General features: G+C 51.6%; 1 protein-coding gene across 1 annotated transcript; it reads left to right on the top strand.

The window, feature by feature from the left end:
* Positions 1–13,134: 13,134 nt before the first annotated feature.
* LOC123403476 (galactan beta-1,4-galactosyltransferase GALS1-like) lies at positions 13,135–16,894 on the top strand. Its single transcript, XM_045097414.1, has 2 exons — positions 13,135–15,171; positions 16,190–16,894. The coding sequence occupies exons 1-2, from the start codon at positions 13,649–13,651 to the stop codon at positions 16,536–16,538; spliced, it is 1,872 nt and encodes a 623-aa protein (XP_044953349.1). The 5' UTR covers positions 13,135–13,648; the 3' UTR covers positions 16,539–16,894.
* Positions 16,895–17,229: the final 335 nt, after the last annotated feature.

Genomic DNA, 17,229 nt, shown 5'->3' with positions numbered 1-17,229 from the left:
TTCATCGGTCGACTGAGAGAAGTCGTTGGCCGGATCGACAAGGAGCTTTGGCCGGAAGATGAGTCGCGGCACGAGATGGAAAACTTGATGAGTCGACTGGAGGAGGTCCCCAACCGAGTGCAGTCATGGAAGAAATCTGCGGCTCGCTGTGGTGCAGATGTTGCTCTGTCCTTGGTCCGAGTGCATTGCAAGGAGGTGCGCGAGGAGAAGCTGAAAGCGTTGAAGGTCGCCAACACGAAGAAACTTCGATTCGAAGACTTCATGGAAACCTTCCTTGAAAGTGCCACCCGCATCGCCAACGGAATCGACCTGGACACCTTCGTGGAGCCCTCCAGTCCTGGCGCCAATCCAGACGACGCATAAGAAAACTTTATCCTCGGTATGCCGAGTGTTGATTTGTAAGAAACTTTGGCCACTGCTGTTGGCCGTCACATTCTTGTTTTAGTGTGGGTAAGCTTGATCCACACCGAGCCACTATCTTTGTTTGAACATTGAATCGAATCCTTTGCTCTTCTGTTGCAATTTTGACTCGAGTTTTTGTTTGGCGTTTCTTGGTGAAGCCAAAGGCAAACATTCGGAACATGTCAGTTGTCTTGACATCTGCATGAGACTCATAGAGGATCCGTGGAATTTCCGACTGGATATGTATTATCACCGAGTGGATCGGTAGGATCGCCGAGTGGATCGGTAGGACGTACTCGGAGGTCAAAGAGTACTAGGGCGATGCGGGATCCCAGCTAGGTTGTCGAGTGCGACTATCAGGTCGCACTCGGGGCGAGTTGGTACTGATGTAGTTGTCAGTTGTTTTGACATCCACATGAGCCTTAATGAGGGGCCGCAACTGATGTAGTTGTCAGTTGTTCTGACATCCACATGAGCCTCAATGAGGGTCAGCAACTCATGTAGTTGTCAGTTATTTTGACATCCACATGAGCCTCAATGAGGGTCTGCAACTCATGTAGTTGTCAGTTGTTTTGACATCCACATGAGTCTCAATAAGGGTCTGCAACTCATGTAGTTGTTAGTTGTTTTGACATCCACATGAGCCTCAATGAGGGTCTGTGGAGTTCCCGAGTGTACCTGTAGGATACAGTCGAAGGCATGTGGGTGCTTAGGCGATTCTGCATCGCAGCTAAGTCCCCGAGTGTGACGTTAAGTGCACACTCGGAGAAAGTTAATACTTCGGCGATTCTGGATCGCAGCTAAGTCCCCGAGTGTGACGTTAAGTGCACACTCGGAGAAAGTTAATACTTAGGCGATTCTGGATCGCAGCTAAGTCCCCGAGTGTGATGTTAAGTGCACACTCGGAGAAAGTTAATACTTAGGCGATTCGTGATCGCAACTAAGTCCCCGAGTGTGACGTTAAGCGCACACTCGAAGAAAGTTAATACTTAGGCGATTCGTGATCGTAGCTAAGTCCCCGAGTGTGACGGTAAGTGCACACTCGAAGAAAGTTAATACTTAGGCGATTCTGGATCGCATCTAAGTCCCCGAGTGTGACGTTAAGTGCACACTCGGAGAAAGTTAATACTTAGGCGATTCTGGATCGCAGCTAAGTCCCCGAGTGTGACGTTAAGTGCACACTCGGAGAAAGTTAGTACTTAGGCGATTCTGGATCGCAGCTAAGTCCCCGAGTGTGACGTTAAGTGCACACTCGGAGAAAGTTAATACTTAGGTGATTCTGGATCGCAGCTAAGTCCCCGAGTGTGACGTTAAGTGCACACTCGGAGAAAGTTAATACTTAGGCGATTCTGGATCGCAGCTAAGTCCCCGAGTGTGACGTTAAGTGCACACTCGGAGAAAGTTAATACTTAGGCGATTCTGGATCGCAGCTAAGTCCCCAAGTGTGACGTTAAGTGCACACTCGGAGAAAGTTAATACTTAGGCGATTCTGGATCGCAGCTAAGTTTTTTTTTTGAGACCGGAGTGTGCGACCGCGGAAGAACTTTGAACCTGCAAAAAACTCAATCTGCTTTATATTATTTCACCAATACTTGTTCTTTGCATTGCTTCAGTCGACGGTCACGTGTAGAAGCGCTTCAGGAGATCTCCGTTCCATGCTCGCGGCTCGTCTATCTCCCTGTCGACGTTGTAGAGTCTGTATGCTCCATTGTTCAGCACCTTTGAGATGATGAAGGGTCCTTCCCAGGCAGGAGCCAACTTGTGAGGTCTTTGCTGATCTACTCGGAGCACCAGGTCGCCTGCTTGGAACGTACGACTCGTGATGTGTCGCGCGTGAAAACGCCGCAGATCTTGTTGATAAATGGTTGAGCGAGTCAGTGCCATCTCGCGCTCCTCCTCTAGAAGGTCCACTCCGTCTTGCCTTGCTTGTTCTGCTTCAGCTTCGGAGAAGAGTTCGACTCGTGGAGCATTGTGAAGCAAGTCACTCGGAAGGACCGCTTCTGTTCCATAAACGAGGAAGAACGGTGATCGTCCTGTAGATCTGTTCGGGGTTGTGCGGAGACCCCAAAGCACTGAAGGTAACTCGATGACCCATGCGCAAGCGGCATGTCCCACCTCTCACAGGAGTCGGGGCTTCAAACCTTGCAGAATAAGTCCATTCGCCCGCTCTGCTTGTCCATTGGATTGAGGATGTGCTACGGAAGCAAAATCCACTCGAATACCTTGGCTTGCACAGAAACCTTTGAATCTGTCCGAGTCAAAGTTTGTTCCGTTGTCCGTGATTATGCTGTGAGGCACACCGAATCTGGAGATGATGTCCCTAACAAACTTGATGGCTGTTAGGGCGTCGAGCTTCTTGATGGGCTTGGCTTCAATCCATTTTGTGAACTTGTCGACTGCCACCAACAGATGTGTGTATCCTCCTTGGCATGTCTTGAATGGACCGACTATATCTAATCCCCATACTGCAAACGGCCAAACAAGAGGGATTGTCTTCAACGCAGATGTCGGCTTGTGGGACTTGTTCGAGTAGAACTGACAGCCCTCACATCGGTCGACCATATCTTTAGCCATCTCGTTTGCATGCAGCCAGAAGAAACCAGCCCTGAATGCCTTGGTGACGATTGCTCTCGAAGAGGCGTGATGACCGCAGGTTCCTGAGTGAATATCTTCCAGGATTAGATGCCCCTCCTCTGGGGAGATGCATCGTTGAAGAACGCCTAAAACGCTTTCCTTGTACAATTGGCCATCAATGATAGTGAATGACTTTGACCTGCGGACTATCTGCCTGGCCTGGACTTCGTCTTCTGGTAGTTCCTGCCTCACGATAGATGCAATGATCGGCACAGTCCAATCGGGGATGACAGCAAGAATCTCCATGACCAGATCAACCACAGCAGGTACATCGACTTCAGTCGGATCTGTTGAACTCTTTGGTTGTACTGGTTCCTCTGTAAAAGGATCTTCTTTGACTGAGGGAAGGTGAAGGTGCTTGAGGCAGACGTCACTCGGGACAGGTCTCCGAGTGGATCCGAGTTTTGCCAACTCATCGGCTGCTTGGTTCTTCAGTCTCGGAACATGGTGAAGTTCTAGACCTTCAAACTTCTTCTCAAGCTTTCTCACTGCATTGCAGTATGTGGTCATGGTGGGGTTCCTCACGTCCCACTCTTTCATCACTTGATTGACCACCAAATCCGAATCGCCGTAGACCATCAGGTGACGGACGCCGAGTGAGATGGCCATGCGCAATCCGTAGAGGAGAGCTTCATACTCTGCCTCGTTGTTGGAGGAATCGAAGTGTATCTGTAGCACGTACTTGAGTTTGTCGCACTTTGGCGATATGATCACAACGCCAGCGCCGGAGCCATTCAACATCTTGGACCCATCGAAGAACATTGTCCAATGGGCCAAGTAGATGTGGGTCGGTTGCTGTTGTTCTACCCATTCTGCTATGAAGTCAGCCAGAGCTTAAGACTTAATAGCTTTCTTGGCCTCGAACTTGATATCGCAGTACAACATCTCCATTGCCCACTTCGCCACTCGGCCTGACGCGTCTCGATTGTGGAGAATTTCTAACAACGGAGCATCACAAACGACAGACACCGAGTGGTCTTGGAAATAATGGGCCACCTTCTTCGCAGTCATGTAGATCCCGTAGATAAGTTTTTGATAGTGGGGATACCTCTGCTTGGAAGGAGTCAGGACTTCGGAGACGTAGTACACTGGCCGTTGAACTTTGTATGCTTTGCCTTCTTCTTCTCGTTCGACTGTAAGAACAGTACTGACGACTTGATTTGTAGCCGCGATATACAGAAGAAGAGGCTCTTTACTGAGCGGAGCAGTAAGAACCGGTTGGGTGGAAAGTAGGACTTTGAGGTCGTCGAATGCGACTTGGGCTTCGTCTGTCCACTCGAAAGTATCTGATTTCTTCATGAGTCGGTACAGAGGAAGTGCTTTCTCGCTAAGTCGACTGATGAACCTGCTCAAAGCCGCTAGGCAACCTGTGAGCCGTTGAACATCGTGTATTCTGACCGGCCTCTCCATTCGGACGATGGTCCCGATCTTTTCGGGGTTGACATCGATCCCTCGTTCGGAAACGAAGAAACCGAGTAACTTCCCGCTGGGAACGCCGAATGAACATTTGGCGGAGTTGAGCTTGATATCGTACCTACGAAGGTTGGCGAATGTTTCTGCCAAGTCAGTCGGCAGGTCGGAACCTTTGCGTGACTTGACTACGATATCGTCCATATATGCCTCCACATTCCGACCGATCTGGTCGAGAAGGCATTTGTGGATCATGCGCATAAAGGTAGCTCCTGCATTCTTCAAACCGAATGGCATAGTGATGTAGCAGAAGCACCGAAATGGGGTGATGAAGGCTGTTTTTAATTCATCGGGGCCATACAGACGGATCTGATGATAGCCCGAGTAGGCATCAAGAAATGACAAACGCTCGCAACCCGCAGTCGAATCGACAATTTGATCTATGCGGGGGAGCAGAAAATGGTCTTTCGGGCAGACCTTATTGAGATGCTGGAAGTCGATGCACATTCGGAGCGACTTGTCCTTCTTGGGCACCATGACAACATTGGCGAGCCACTCGGAGTGGTGAACCTCGCGAATGAAGTTGGCTGCCAGCAGCTTCGCCACCTCTTCCCCGATTGCCTTCCTCTTGTGCGCGGCGGACCGGCGCAGGCGCTCTCGGACGGGCCGAGCGGTGGAATCCACATGCAGTCGGTGCTCAGCCAACTCCCTGGGTACACCTGGCATGTCAGAGGGTTTCCATGCGAAGATGTCCCAGTTCTCACGGAGGAATTGGGTGAGCTCGGCTTCCTATTTAGGATCGAGAGTGGTGGAGATGTTCGTCGGGGCAGCAGTGTCGTCCGTCGGGTGGATGCCGACCTTCTTCGTTTCTCCCGCCAACTGGAATGCAGACTCTGAAGCTGGCTTCTTCGAGCGCATCAGGTCGGCGGGGTCGACTGCTTTCTTGTACTCGTCGAGCTCGAGGATGGCCATCTGTTGATCGGCGATTCTTGATCCCTGCCGCAGACACTCTTCAGCTCGCTGTCGATTGCCCGTGATGGTGATCACGCCTTTCGGGCCTGGCATCTTCAGCTTCAGGTATACGTAACATGGACGGGCCATGAAACGCGCATACGCTGGGCGGCCCAGAATTGCGTGGTAAGCGGTCTGGAAGTCCACCACTTCGAACGTCAGCTTTTCCTTGCGGAAGTTCTTGTCGGAGCCGAAAACGACGCCCAACGCGATCTGGCCAAGTGACTTGGCCTTCCGTCCAGGGACGACTCCATGGAACTGCATGCTGCTCTCGCTGAGTTTGGACATCGGGATGCCCATCCCGTTGAGTGTGTCGGCGTACATGATGTTCAAGCCGCTGCCGCCATCCATGAGGACTTTGCGCAGTCGGACTCCTTCCACCACCGGGTCGACGACCAGAGCCTGTCTCCCCGGGGTGGGTACATGTGCCGGATGATCCGACTGGTCGAAGGTGATCGCAGTCTGAGACCATTTGAGGAACTTGGGGTTGGTAGGGGTGGCCATGTTCACCTCCCTGTTCACCAGCTTCAGTCGACTCTTGCTCTCAACGTCAGCAAAAATCATGAGTGTTGCATGGACTTGGGGGAACGGATCCTCCTTATCCTCTTCATCTTGTTCGTTGTCCTTTTCAGTCGGTTGCCCTTCGCCGAACCCCTGGATCAGGAGGCGACACTGTCGAGTGGTATGCTTTGGATATATGGGGTTGCCTTCTTCGTCCGTCTTCGTATGAACCGGACATGGCTGGTCCAGGATGGGATTATTGAACTGCTTCTTCTTGGGGGTAAACTGCGCCTTCCCTTTGCCCTTGAACTTAGCATTGGTCACAGCTGCAGCTTCCGCGTGCGGAGTGGATGGAGCTTTCTGCTTCTGCTTCCGAGTGTTACTCCCATCTCCATCACCGACTGTCTTGTGCTTGCCGCTTCGGATGCGGTCCTCTTCTTCGCCATTTGCATAGCGTGCTGCTATCTCCATCATCTTGCTCATGGAGATGTCACTTGTTCGGCCGAACTTTAGGTACAGATCCCTGTACCGCACGCCTGCCTTGAAGGGGCAGACTGCTTGATGCTCGGTGACGTTCTCCATCGTGTGGTAGAGAGTTGTCCAACGCTGAATGAAGTGACGCAGGGGCTCATTCTGCTTCTGGACGCAATGCTGGAGCTCCACGAGGCCCGCAGGGCGCTTGCACGTCCCTTCGAAGGTCCTGATGAACACTCGGGCCAGATCTGCCCAACTGTAGATGCTTGAGGGGGCCAACTGATTCAGCCATGCCCGCGCCAAGCCGTCGAGCATCAGAGGGAGGTGCTTCGTGGCGACATGGTCGTCCCCCCTCCGATCTGGACTGCCACTCGGTAGTCATCCAGCCATGTTTCTGGCTTGGACTCTCCTGTAAACTTGCTGATTCCCGTCGCCAATCGGAAGTTGGGCGGGATGTCAGCCGAACGGATGACTCGACTGAAACACTCGGGGCCGGACACGATGGTCCTGCTTCCACTCGGACGGTCCATATCGTAACCATTGCGGTGGGCTCGGCCCCTGTCGACCCTTCGCTGGGTGATACGCCCTCTTGCGTCGGGCCTTGGGTCGTAAGTGTTGTCGACTGAACACCGATCATCATGAAGTCGGGGCCCGTAGGGCCCACCCCGCGAAGGGGTGCGTGAACGGCGACGATCTTCGTGATTTATGGAACGACTGCCTCCCCTGTGCCGCTGCTGGGAGCCAGGGCTGTGAACTGACCGATGCGTATTCGCATGAACAGAACTATTGTGGATCCTGTTGTGCGACTGGGAGACTGCCGAATTCTGCTGCTGTGCCGTGTGCAACAGGGCGCGGATTTGCTCGATCCCTCTACCAGCCTCTGAATCAGTCGGCTCGAGGGAATCGGCGATCTTGATAGCCGCAGCCAAGTTGAGGAGGGGTGTATGGAACAACTCCACGTTGCTCCGCCGAGTGTGTCGACTGGCAGAACGGCGAGGTGGACGTCGCGCGCCGGATGTTTCGCCGACCTCGTGCTCGTTCCGGCCAGCTTGACGGGGGTCTTCATGAGAATTGGCCATGTGTACTTCTGTCGCAGGCCCGCGACCCGCGTACTCGGAAGGAAACTCAGTCGAAACCGAGTCCGAGTGCTGGGACAGCGGGGCAACCACAACAGACTCTAGAACCGCCACTTGTGAAGACGCGTTCTGACGCGCCTGGGCATGTTGCACCCAACGCTGGAGCCGCGGACGGCGAGACCGCTTGTTGCGGCGCGTGACGATGGTGAAGATCGACACCGGAGCCGACTGCTGGAGAAGAAGAATGCCGCGGGCGCCGGCACGGAAGTGCGTAGCCCCATGACGGGGAAGCGCCTCGACGTCTAAAGGAGCATCCCGAAGCCACGCCGAATCGTCGACGATGAAGGAGAGAGCGCCGAAGAAGATTTGACGACCCATGCTCGAATCACCACCGGACGACATGACGAAAGGAAGTAGTCGCAAACTCGTCGGAAGTCGCTTAGACGAGTGCCCCACGGTGGGCGCCAACTGTCGTGGGTATAAGCCTGACAGTAGATGTGTAGGGTACGAAAAGGATGGGCAGAGTCCCAGCTACGGCGAGGTTGTATGAGTTCAGGCCCCTCTACGGTGGAGGTAATAGCCTACGTCTCAGTGCTCTGGGAGCTTGTTGTCGAGTGGAATATGGAATACAATGATTTGCTAACCCCTGCACCAGCGGGGGAGGGTGGCTTATATAGAGTGTGCTGCCCTCCACAACGGTTCTGATACAGGGGTGGAGTAGTGGCGATTGAATGCCTACGTTATAGGTAACGCACGTCCTAAATGCTAATAAATGCACCTGGAAACGTACGACCGTTTCCCTCCACGGGGGTTACGACGTACGGAGTGGAATCCAGTCGGTTAGTTTGATATTCTCCGAATGCTAGTCTCCGACTGGGTGGTCGAGGGCCTGTTACTGACTGGATGATGGAAACTCCTTAGTTCAGTCGGAACCGACTAAGGGCCTTGTCCCTTATGGGGGGTAGTCCTTGGGTAGGACTTACAGGGCAGGCCTATGACCCTACCCTAGGACTATAACCCCATCATGCACCAAATAATGCGCCGTCTAGGGCGCGTGGTAAGGAGACTGCGGGTGAGGGTAATCCAACTCCGAAACCAAGGAAGCAAAGGGCTCATCGTGCTAAGATCACTGCATCTACGGATATGAATAAGTTGATGTTAGATGGCACGACAGGCAGCGCGGGTTCAGGAAAACTGGCTCAGATTAGTGGACATAAACGTAAGGTGTATGAGCCGAAAGTGCAGGTGCCGCAAGAAGAGCAGGAAACTTCCCCACTGCCCATGGTTCTGGTTAGTAGCAAGGGGGACACAGGCCGCCGTTCAGCCCGCCACGACTGAGGATGGCCAGCTTCCAGCGGTAGAGACTAACAAGAAGCAGAGAACTTCCACATCAACCCGATCGACAAATCAAGGAGAGGCTGCGGTGCAGCCCTGCGAGACGCAATGAATCTATTATGCTGGAACTGTCGAGGGCTTGGGTCGGACTCGACAGTTGGTGAGCTTCGCTAGTTAGTGAGGTTCTTCCGACCTTCCTTCCTCTTCCTCTCCGAAACGAAGATGAAGGATTCTAGGGTTCAAAATTTCATGTGGTCTCTCGGATATTCGGGTAGCTTTGCTGTTAGCAGTGTTGGTCTCACTGGAGGTTTAGCTTTATTCTGTCAACATGCATACATTGTATCTCTTAAGGGTTTTAATCTCATTGTATTGATGTGGTAATATCAAAGGAAGATTGCACTCCCTGGCGTGGAACTTTTGTGTATGGCGAGCCTCGCCGTGATTTGCGTCATGATTTTTGGAGGTTGTTATCTCGGCTGTGCTCAGAATGGAGGGGTCCGTGGATTTATTGCGTAGATTTTAATGAGGTCCTTTGCGGTGACGAACATCTTGGGGCCACCGACCGATCAGATGCTCAAATGTCTCTGTTCCGTGATTGTTTGGATGAGTGCGGATTGGTGGATTTGGGGTTCACTGGCCCAAAATATACATGGAATAATAGACAGGTTGGAGATGGTCTGGTGAGGGTCAGGCTTGATAGAGCTGTGGCAAATGGCGAATTCATGGAACTGTTCAACAATTTCAGGGTGGAAAATGTAATCACTACTTCGTCTGACCATTTTGCCATTTCAGTCAAGCTATCTACACTAGCTGAGGAGGTGCGAGCAACGCCGGTGCAACAACAATTTTGGTTTGAAGCGGCTTGGCTTAGAGCACCAGATTATAGGGAAGTAATGGAAAATGCTTGGGTTGAAGGGCGGGACAACTCTATGTCCCTGCAGTCCACATGTGATAATCGAGATAAAAATATTGCGTTCTTTCATGCACGGGCTTCAGTGAGGAGGTGCACTAATAGAATTACCAGCCTTTCCCGTGATGATGGATCCAAATTTGATGATATGGACGAGATCAAAGGTATGGTCCACCATTTTTATGGTCATTTATTCAGTTCGGAACCATGTCCATCAGCTGCTTCTGTCCTTGATGCTATTCCTCGCAAGATCACTAATGAGATGAATGAGGCTCTTTGCAAAGAGTATACGGATGATGAAATCAATACCGCTTTGTTTCAAATGGGCCCCACGAAGGCACCTGGATCGGATGGTTTCCCGACTCTTTTTTATCAAACACATTGGGACTTCCTGCAGACGGAAATTTGTAGCGCTATCCGAAGTTTCTTGAATGGAGGAACCATCCCTGCTGGTTTTGTGATTCAGTGATTGTGCTCATTCCGAAGATTAATAACCCACAACATCTCAAGAACTTCCAGCCAATCAGTCTGTGCAATGTCCTTTACAAGATCGCCTCGAAGGTACTCTCAAATCGACTTAAAGTTTTTCTGCCCGAGGTGATTTCAGAGAATCAAAGTGCCTTCATTCCTGGTCGTCTTATCACGGATAATGCTCTTATTGCTTTTGAAAGTTTACATACGATAAGATCTCAAAGAGTGAAGAAGTCTTACTTTGCTCTCAAGATCGATATGATGAAAGCATATGACCGTGTTGAGTGGAATTCTCTTCGTGGCTGCCTCTCTCGTTTGGGTTTTGTTGATTCATGCATACACTCGGTTATGAGGTGTGTTACTTCTTCCTGTTATGCTCTCCGTGTCAACGGAGATCTCACAGAGCCTGTGGTGCCAACCCGGGGTATATGTCAAGGTGATCCAATCAGCCCCTATCTTTTTCTTCTTTGTACTGAAGGGCTGTCATGTCTTCTCAAACATCAGGAGGATCAAGGTGTGCTACATGGTATTAAAAATGGCCGACTTGGCCCTGCTATTTCCCATTTACTGTTTGCAGATGACAACATCTTCTTTGGAAGAAGTGACAGGAGGAGTGTGGAAGCTTTGAAACATACCCTTCATCTCTATTGTGAGGGTTCTGGACAAAAGATTAATCCGGATAAATCATCTATATTCTTTGGTAATGGTTGCCCGGAGGTGATCAAGAATGAGGTTAAACATATACTTGGCGTCTTTAATGAGTCTCTCCAAGATTCATATCTTGGTATGCGAACCGAAGTGGGGCGATCAACTACCATGACGTTCAGATATTTGTATGATCGGATGTGGAAGCGCATCAACGGTATGTCTGATCGACCATTATCTAGGAAAGGAGTGGAGATTTTATTAAAATCTGTGATTCAGGCGATTCCAACATACGTGATGAGATGTTCCTTATACCTGTTGGTACATGTGAGCAAATGAGGAGAGCTATTGCTAATCAATGGTGGGGTTTTGCTGATGGTAAAAGGAAGATGCATTAGCGATCATGGGACTGGCTGACATGTCCAAAAGCTATGGGAGGTCTTGGTTTCAGAGATATGAGCATGTTTAATCAAGCAATGTTAGGCAAACAATGTTGGCAGTTACTCACAGAACCAAATTCCCTTTGTACTCGTGTTCTTAAGGGACGTTATTTTCCCAAATACAGACTTCTGGGATGCTAAATGTCCACGGTCTGCTTCCTATACTTGGCGGAGCATACTTCATGGCATGGATCTTGTCAAAAGAGGAGTCCGATGGGGTGTGGGTAATGGTGCCACAATCAAGATCCTGGAGGATAATTGGACTCCTGGAGTGAGACCTCAGTTTTTGCATTTGCTATCTCCTCTCTCGGACGGCAGAAGGTGAACTCTCTCTTTGATGATGATGGTTTTACTTGGAACATACATCTGGTCTGATCAGTCGTCGAGGAATCAATTGCGGATCAAGTGCTTCAACTTCCCATCAGTCGTTTTGGTGACACTCACTTTGTATCGTGTCGCATACTCGTTCTGGCACATACTCGGTCCGGTCTGCATATTAGTTGGCCAGGATGACAAAGATGATTTCCTCTTGTAGCAATACGGGCCGTGGTATGCCGTCTAATCTCCAAAGTGAAGCCACCTCCTGGAACAAAATTTGGGCGATCAAGGCGCCGGGGAAAATGTTGATAACTATATGGAGGTTCGCTCATGATTGCTTGCCAACGGGAATGCAGCTACACCGGAGACATATTCCTGCATCTAAGGTTTGTGTCCATTGTTCTGCTGATGAGCACATTGAACATGGATTGCTTTTTTGCCCATATGCACGAGCTGTTTGGTCTGATGTCAAAGATTACTTCAACGTGCATCTTTGTCGGAAAGGGTTCACAAATTGTAAAACATGGATCTTTGATTTTATGGCTCGTTGCTATGATCTTGCTGCTACAGTTCTTGCGGTCATGTGCTAGCATATTTGGGATGCTCGTAACAAACTCCAAGAAGAAAATATTAATCAGCATCCTTCTAGTCTTGCTCTGAAAATTAAAGCATATGTTGACATGATAGTGGAGCATTTGTTCAATACCAAAACCAACCATAGGCGTGAACCCTATACAACAGCATCCTGGGTTCCGCCGCCGCCAGGTAAGATGATGATAAACGTTGACGTTGCCCTTTTTACCAATGCGAGGAGCATGGGGGCAGGTGTGATGATGCGAGAGCATTCGGGTTCTTACATTGTTTGTTGTGGTATTGGTGTTCCTGAGGTAATCCTTCCTGAGCTAGCGGAGGCAATTGCAATCGAGAGAGGCTTGCAATTTGTATTGAGTGAAGGTCTACAGGAGGTCTTACTTGCTTCTGATTGTTTGACGGTTGTTCAACGTATTAATTCGCCGAGCCTGGATCGATCTTTTTGTGGTCCTGTGATTCAAGACATCAAGCAACTTAGAACTTCGTTCACTAGTTATTCTATATTTCATGTACGTCGGGAACAAAATGTTGTTGCACATTTGTTGGCTCGATCTTATAATCAGCTAGGGTGACGTGTTTGGCGTGATGTGTCTCCGGAATGCATCCGAGAAACTATTTGTATGGACATTATGTCATGATTTATAAAGCGGGTGTGTTATAAAAAAAATACAGACGTAAGTGTATACATACGCAAGCCCATTGTTGTGAACGCACAGACGAGCTGGTTATCAACCACGTGCGTGCGTGCGTACTGCCTGAGGCGAGACCGTGCAGGCGGCGACGGCTTTTCTACCGGAGACGAATCCAGGGAGGCGCGTCGCGCTGTTGCTTGCGACGGGTCCGCGCCGAAGTGGCGCCCGTTGAGGCACCGCGTTGTCCGGCCGCGGGCCTTGATTTCCTTCCGAAAACTTCTTCACCGCCAGCCGGCCACGACGCCCTACGAACGCGGTTGGTGGGCTGCGTTACGAACCGCGCGGATCGGCGGTTAAACCACTGACTTCATTTCTTCCTTCCCCTGCCCCGATCCAGCCACAGCCAGCCAGCCAGCCAGCCTTGACTGTTGCTTCGCGGCGCCGCCCCCCGCCTCCCCTACTCTCACCCGCAGCGCCCAGAACAATCCCCTCTCCCGTCGACAACCCACCGACCCCGTCGATTCCCGCCACCTTCCTCTCCCCCCCGTCACCCCCCACATTCCCCGCATCTCGGCCCCCTCTTGCCTTTTACTACAGCCCACCGAGCCTCCTGCGCCCGTACCCGAGCCCGTTCCCGGGAAAGATAACGAGGAAGGAGGACGGACGGTGGAGGGAAAGCGCGGCGCGCAACCGGAGCACGGCCCGTCTTCGCGGACCGCCGGCCGCGCGGGCGGATCGGCGAGTTGGTGGTCGTTTGGATTGCAGGGTCGTGCCCGTGCTCGTGGTCGTGCCCGTGCCATGAAGAAGAAAGACGCGGGAGGAGGCGGCGGTGGCGGTGGAGCGTTCGTGGCCGTCCCGTGCGTGGACATGAAGCTCTTCGTCGCCTCGCTCGCCTTCCTCACGCTCTTCGTCGCATTGTGGCAGCTCCAGCCCTACGGCACCCTCCTCGCCGCCGCACGCTCCTCCGCCTCCGCGCCGCCCTGCGCCCTCCCACTCGCCACAACCTCCGCCGCCGGTATTAGGATCAGCAACAACAACACGGAGGTCCACTCCGCCAACTCGACGTCCTCCGACACGGCCACAAAAAGCACACCGGGGACGACGTCGGCTCCGGACACCCCCGCCGTCGGCACTGTTCCGATGCGGCTGGCGAGGCCGGCGACGCGGCCGGAGGATCCGAACAAGCCTGTGCTCACTCGGCCGCACGAAAGCGCGGCGGCGCGGACCGAGGACCCAACCAAGCCGGTGCTCACTCGGCCGCACGAAAGCGCGGCGGCGCACGCGAAGGAGCCGAACAAACCGGTGTTCCTTCGGCCGCATGTAAGCGCGGTGGCGCGGGCGGAGGAGCCGAAAAGGCCGGTGCCCCGGCCGTCCGGCAACGCGGTGGCACGGGTGGAGAAGCCGAAAAGGCTGGTGCCCCGGCCGTCCGGCAACGCGGCCGTGCGCCCGGACGACCCAAACAAGCGGGTGCTCCGTCCGTACGGCAGCGCGGCGGCGCTGTTCGTCCAGATGGGCGCGTACCGGGGCGGGCCGCGGACGTTCGCCGTCGTGGGGCTGGCGTCCAAGCCCACCCACGTGTTCGGCACCCCCTACTTCAAGTGCGAGTGGCAGCCCAACCCGAGCGCCGCCGACCCGGCGCCGCGCACCGTCCGGACCAAGGCCTACAAGATCCTCCCGGACTGGGGGTACGGCCGCGTCTACACCACCGTCGTCGTCAACTGCACCTTCCCCGCCAACCCCAACGCGGCCAACGCCGGCGGCAAGCTGCTCGTCCACGCCTACTACTCCACCGCCTCCCGCCGGTACGAGCGCTTCGTCGCGCTCGAGGAGGCGCCGGGCTCCTACGACGAGTCCATCTTCAGCCCGCCGTTCCAGCACGACTACCTCTACTGCGGCTCCTCGCTCTACGGCAACCTCAGCGCCAGCCGCATGCGCGAGTGGATGGCGTACCACGCGCACTTCTTCGGGCCCAGGTCGCACTTCGTCTTCCACGACGCCGGCGGCGTCAGCCCGGAGGTGAGGGCGGTGCTGGACCCGTGGATCAGGGCGGGGCGGGTGACGGTGCAGGACATCCGGGCGCAGGCCGAGTTCGACAGCTACTACTACAACCAGTTCTTGGTGGTGAACGACTGCCTGCACCGGTACCGGCACGCCGCCAATTGGACCTTCTTCTTCGACGTCGACGAGTACCTCTACCTGCCAGACGGCCAGGCTCTGGACCAGGTGCTCGCCAAGCTCTCGGGCTACACGCAGTTCACCATCGAGCAGAATCCCATGTCCACCAAGCTCTGCGTCAAGAATCCGAGGAATGATTACTCAAGGTTCGTAATTTGATTTCTGTCCCGTATCTGGAGTAATTTCTGCTTGCCTCGTCCATTCCCGATTTAATTTTATGTTTATGATTGCGAGATCTCTGTCACGCCACCTCCCAAATTTAGCTTCAGATGTAGTATCAGGTTCAGGGTGGTAGGAAATACAATTTGTCCTGCCGGTTTGGTAGCATTCCCAGATATATATTTTAGCCGTTGGACCTTGGTTGTGTTGTTTAATCCAACAAACAAACATTCTCAAAGCGGTTACTTGTTTATGCAGTCTGTTGATCAATTGGGCAGTGAGCTGCTTGATTTCACCTTGCTCACTTTTTAATTAAAAATCGGTTAGATTTCCTTTGGTCAAATTGAGTCCTCTAGGGCAACATGGCGGTTGACACCTTCTCCTTTTGTTCTCCAGCTTCCATCACTGAACAAATTTCTTTGCATAGATAAAGCATCATTAGGTTTCACAACCAAAGGTCATTACTTAAGCAAATTTGGTTCTCCAACATCTTTCACCATTGAACCAACAATGTTTGTAAAGCACCAGTTGGTTTCACAAACAAAGGTCATTACTGTAAGAAATTCTGTTCTGCACCTTTCACCATTGAACCAACAATATTTGTAAAGCACCAGTTGGTTTCACAAACAAAGGTCATTACTTTAAAGACACTCTCCATTGAGCCAAAGATCTTAGGAAAGCATCATTAATTAATTATTTATTTATTTGAGATTAGGAAAGCATCATTTGGTTCTACAAACAAACATCAGTGCTTTTATACATTTTGTTCTCCAGCATGATTTGCTTCCACAATTAATGGTCATTGCTTTCTACCCGCCCGAAAACAAAGATGAATTGAGCCTAATCCTCAATATATACCAAGTTCCACAAATAAATTTGAAGATAGTTTTTGTCCTTGTTGTCGATTTTACATTTCAGTCTAATCGGCATTTCATCTTCCATTCTAAATAAGGGTATAGCAACAGTGTAATCTGAACTAACGGGCACATGCCATCGATGATGCAGGGAATGGGGATTTGAGAAGTTTGTCTTCCGCAACTCGATAACCAGGGTCCGGCGCGACCGCAAGTACGCGATCCAGGCGCGGAACGCATACGCGACCGGGGTGCACATGTCGCAGAACGTGTACGGGAGGTCGACGCACAAGACGGAGACCCTGATCAGGTACTACCACTACCACAACTCCATCAACGTGCTGGGTGAGCCGTGCCAGGAGTTCGTGCCGAGGCCTGGTCGCGGCCGCAAGGTCATGTTCGAGGGCGTCCCCTACGTGTACGACGACACCATGAAGCGCCTCGCCGGCGAGATCAGGCGATTCGAGAACGAAACCATCGGATCGTTGTCTCATACATAACGAACAGCGGCTGGGAGGTGACTGCTGGCTGCTGGGTACATATACGCTGATGTTTCTTTAGGATGGATGCCTGGTTCTTGTGGAACTCTCAGTCTTAGCTGATAAGTGCAGGGGAGAGCCTGTTTTATTTAGAGGCAGGGCAGGTCGGCTGGTGTAAAGTTTTGGTTTTTCTTTGGGCTGCCCTTCTTTCTCTTCACCTTTTCATGTAAAGTTGGTTCTCTCAGATCTGCTTTTTTTACTGCGTCTTCTTTCTCTTCACCTTTTCATGCTTGTCCCCCACATCCGTTTGCAGATAGATACCCCTAGATCTGTGTAAACTGATGATGTTGGCTTTTTACTACTGCTAGATTATTTCATCTTCTGGGGTCACATACAAAGTGCCAAAAAGTAAGGCGTTTCTGCTTGTTGTTACATCACTAGCAAAAGGTCCGTGCATTGCAACGGAAGAAAAAATATCACACGCTTTTAATTTTTATAATCATTTTAATTTATTAAAATAATAAGCTAACTAACTAATGTAGTAAGTCCTATCCTATTTTGTTGAAAAATCAACTCGTTCATTGTTAATTCCATTATGATGAGAAATTGAGCGTGACAAGCAAAGCAAAACAAAGAGGCTACCTGAATTGATTAATGGACTGTTATCTTATTTCACTCATGGGGTAGAGAATGTGGGATCAGATGACAAACT

Source organism: Hordeum vulgare, chromosome 6H (assembly GCF_904849725.1).
Source record: "Hordeum vulgare subsp. vulgare chromosome 6H, MorexV3_pseudomolecules_assembly, whole genome shotgun sequence".
Taxonomy (NCBI): Eukaryota; Viridiplantae; Streptophyta; class Magnoliopsida; order Poales; family Poaceae; genus Hordeum; species Hordeum vulgare.
This window is presented reverse-complemented; position numbering and strand designations above follow the sequence as displayed.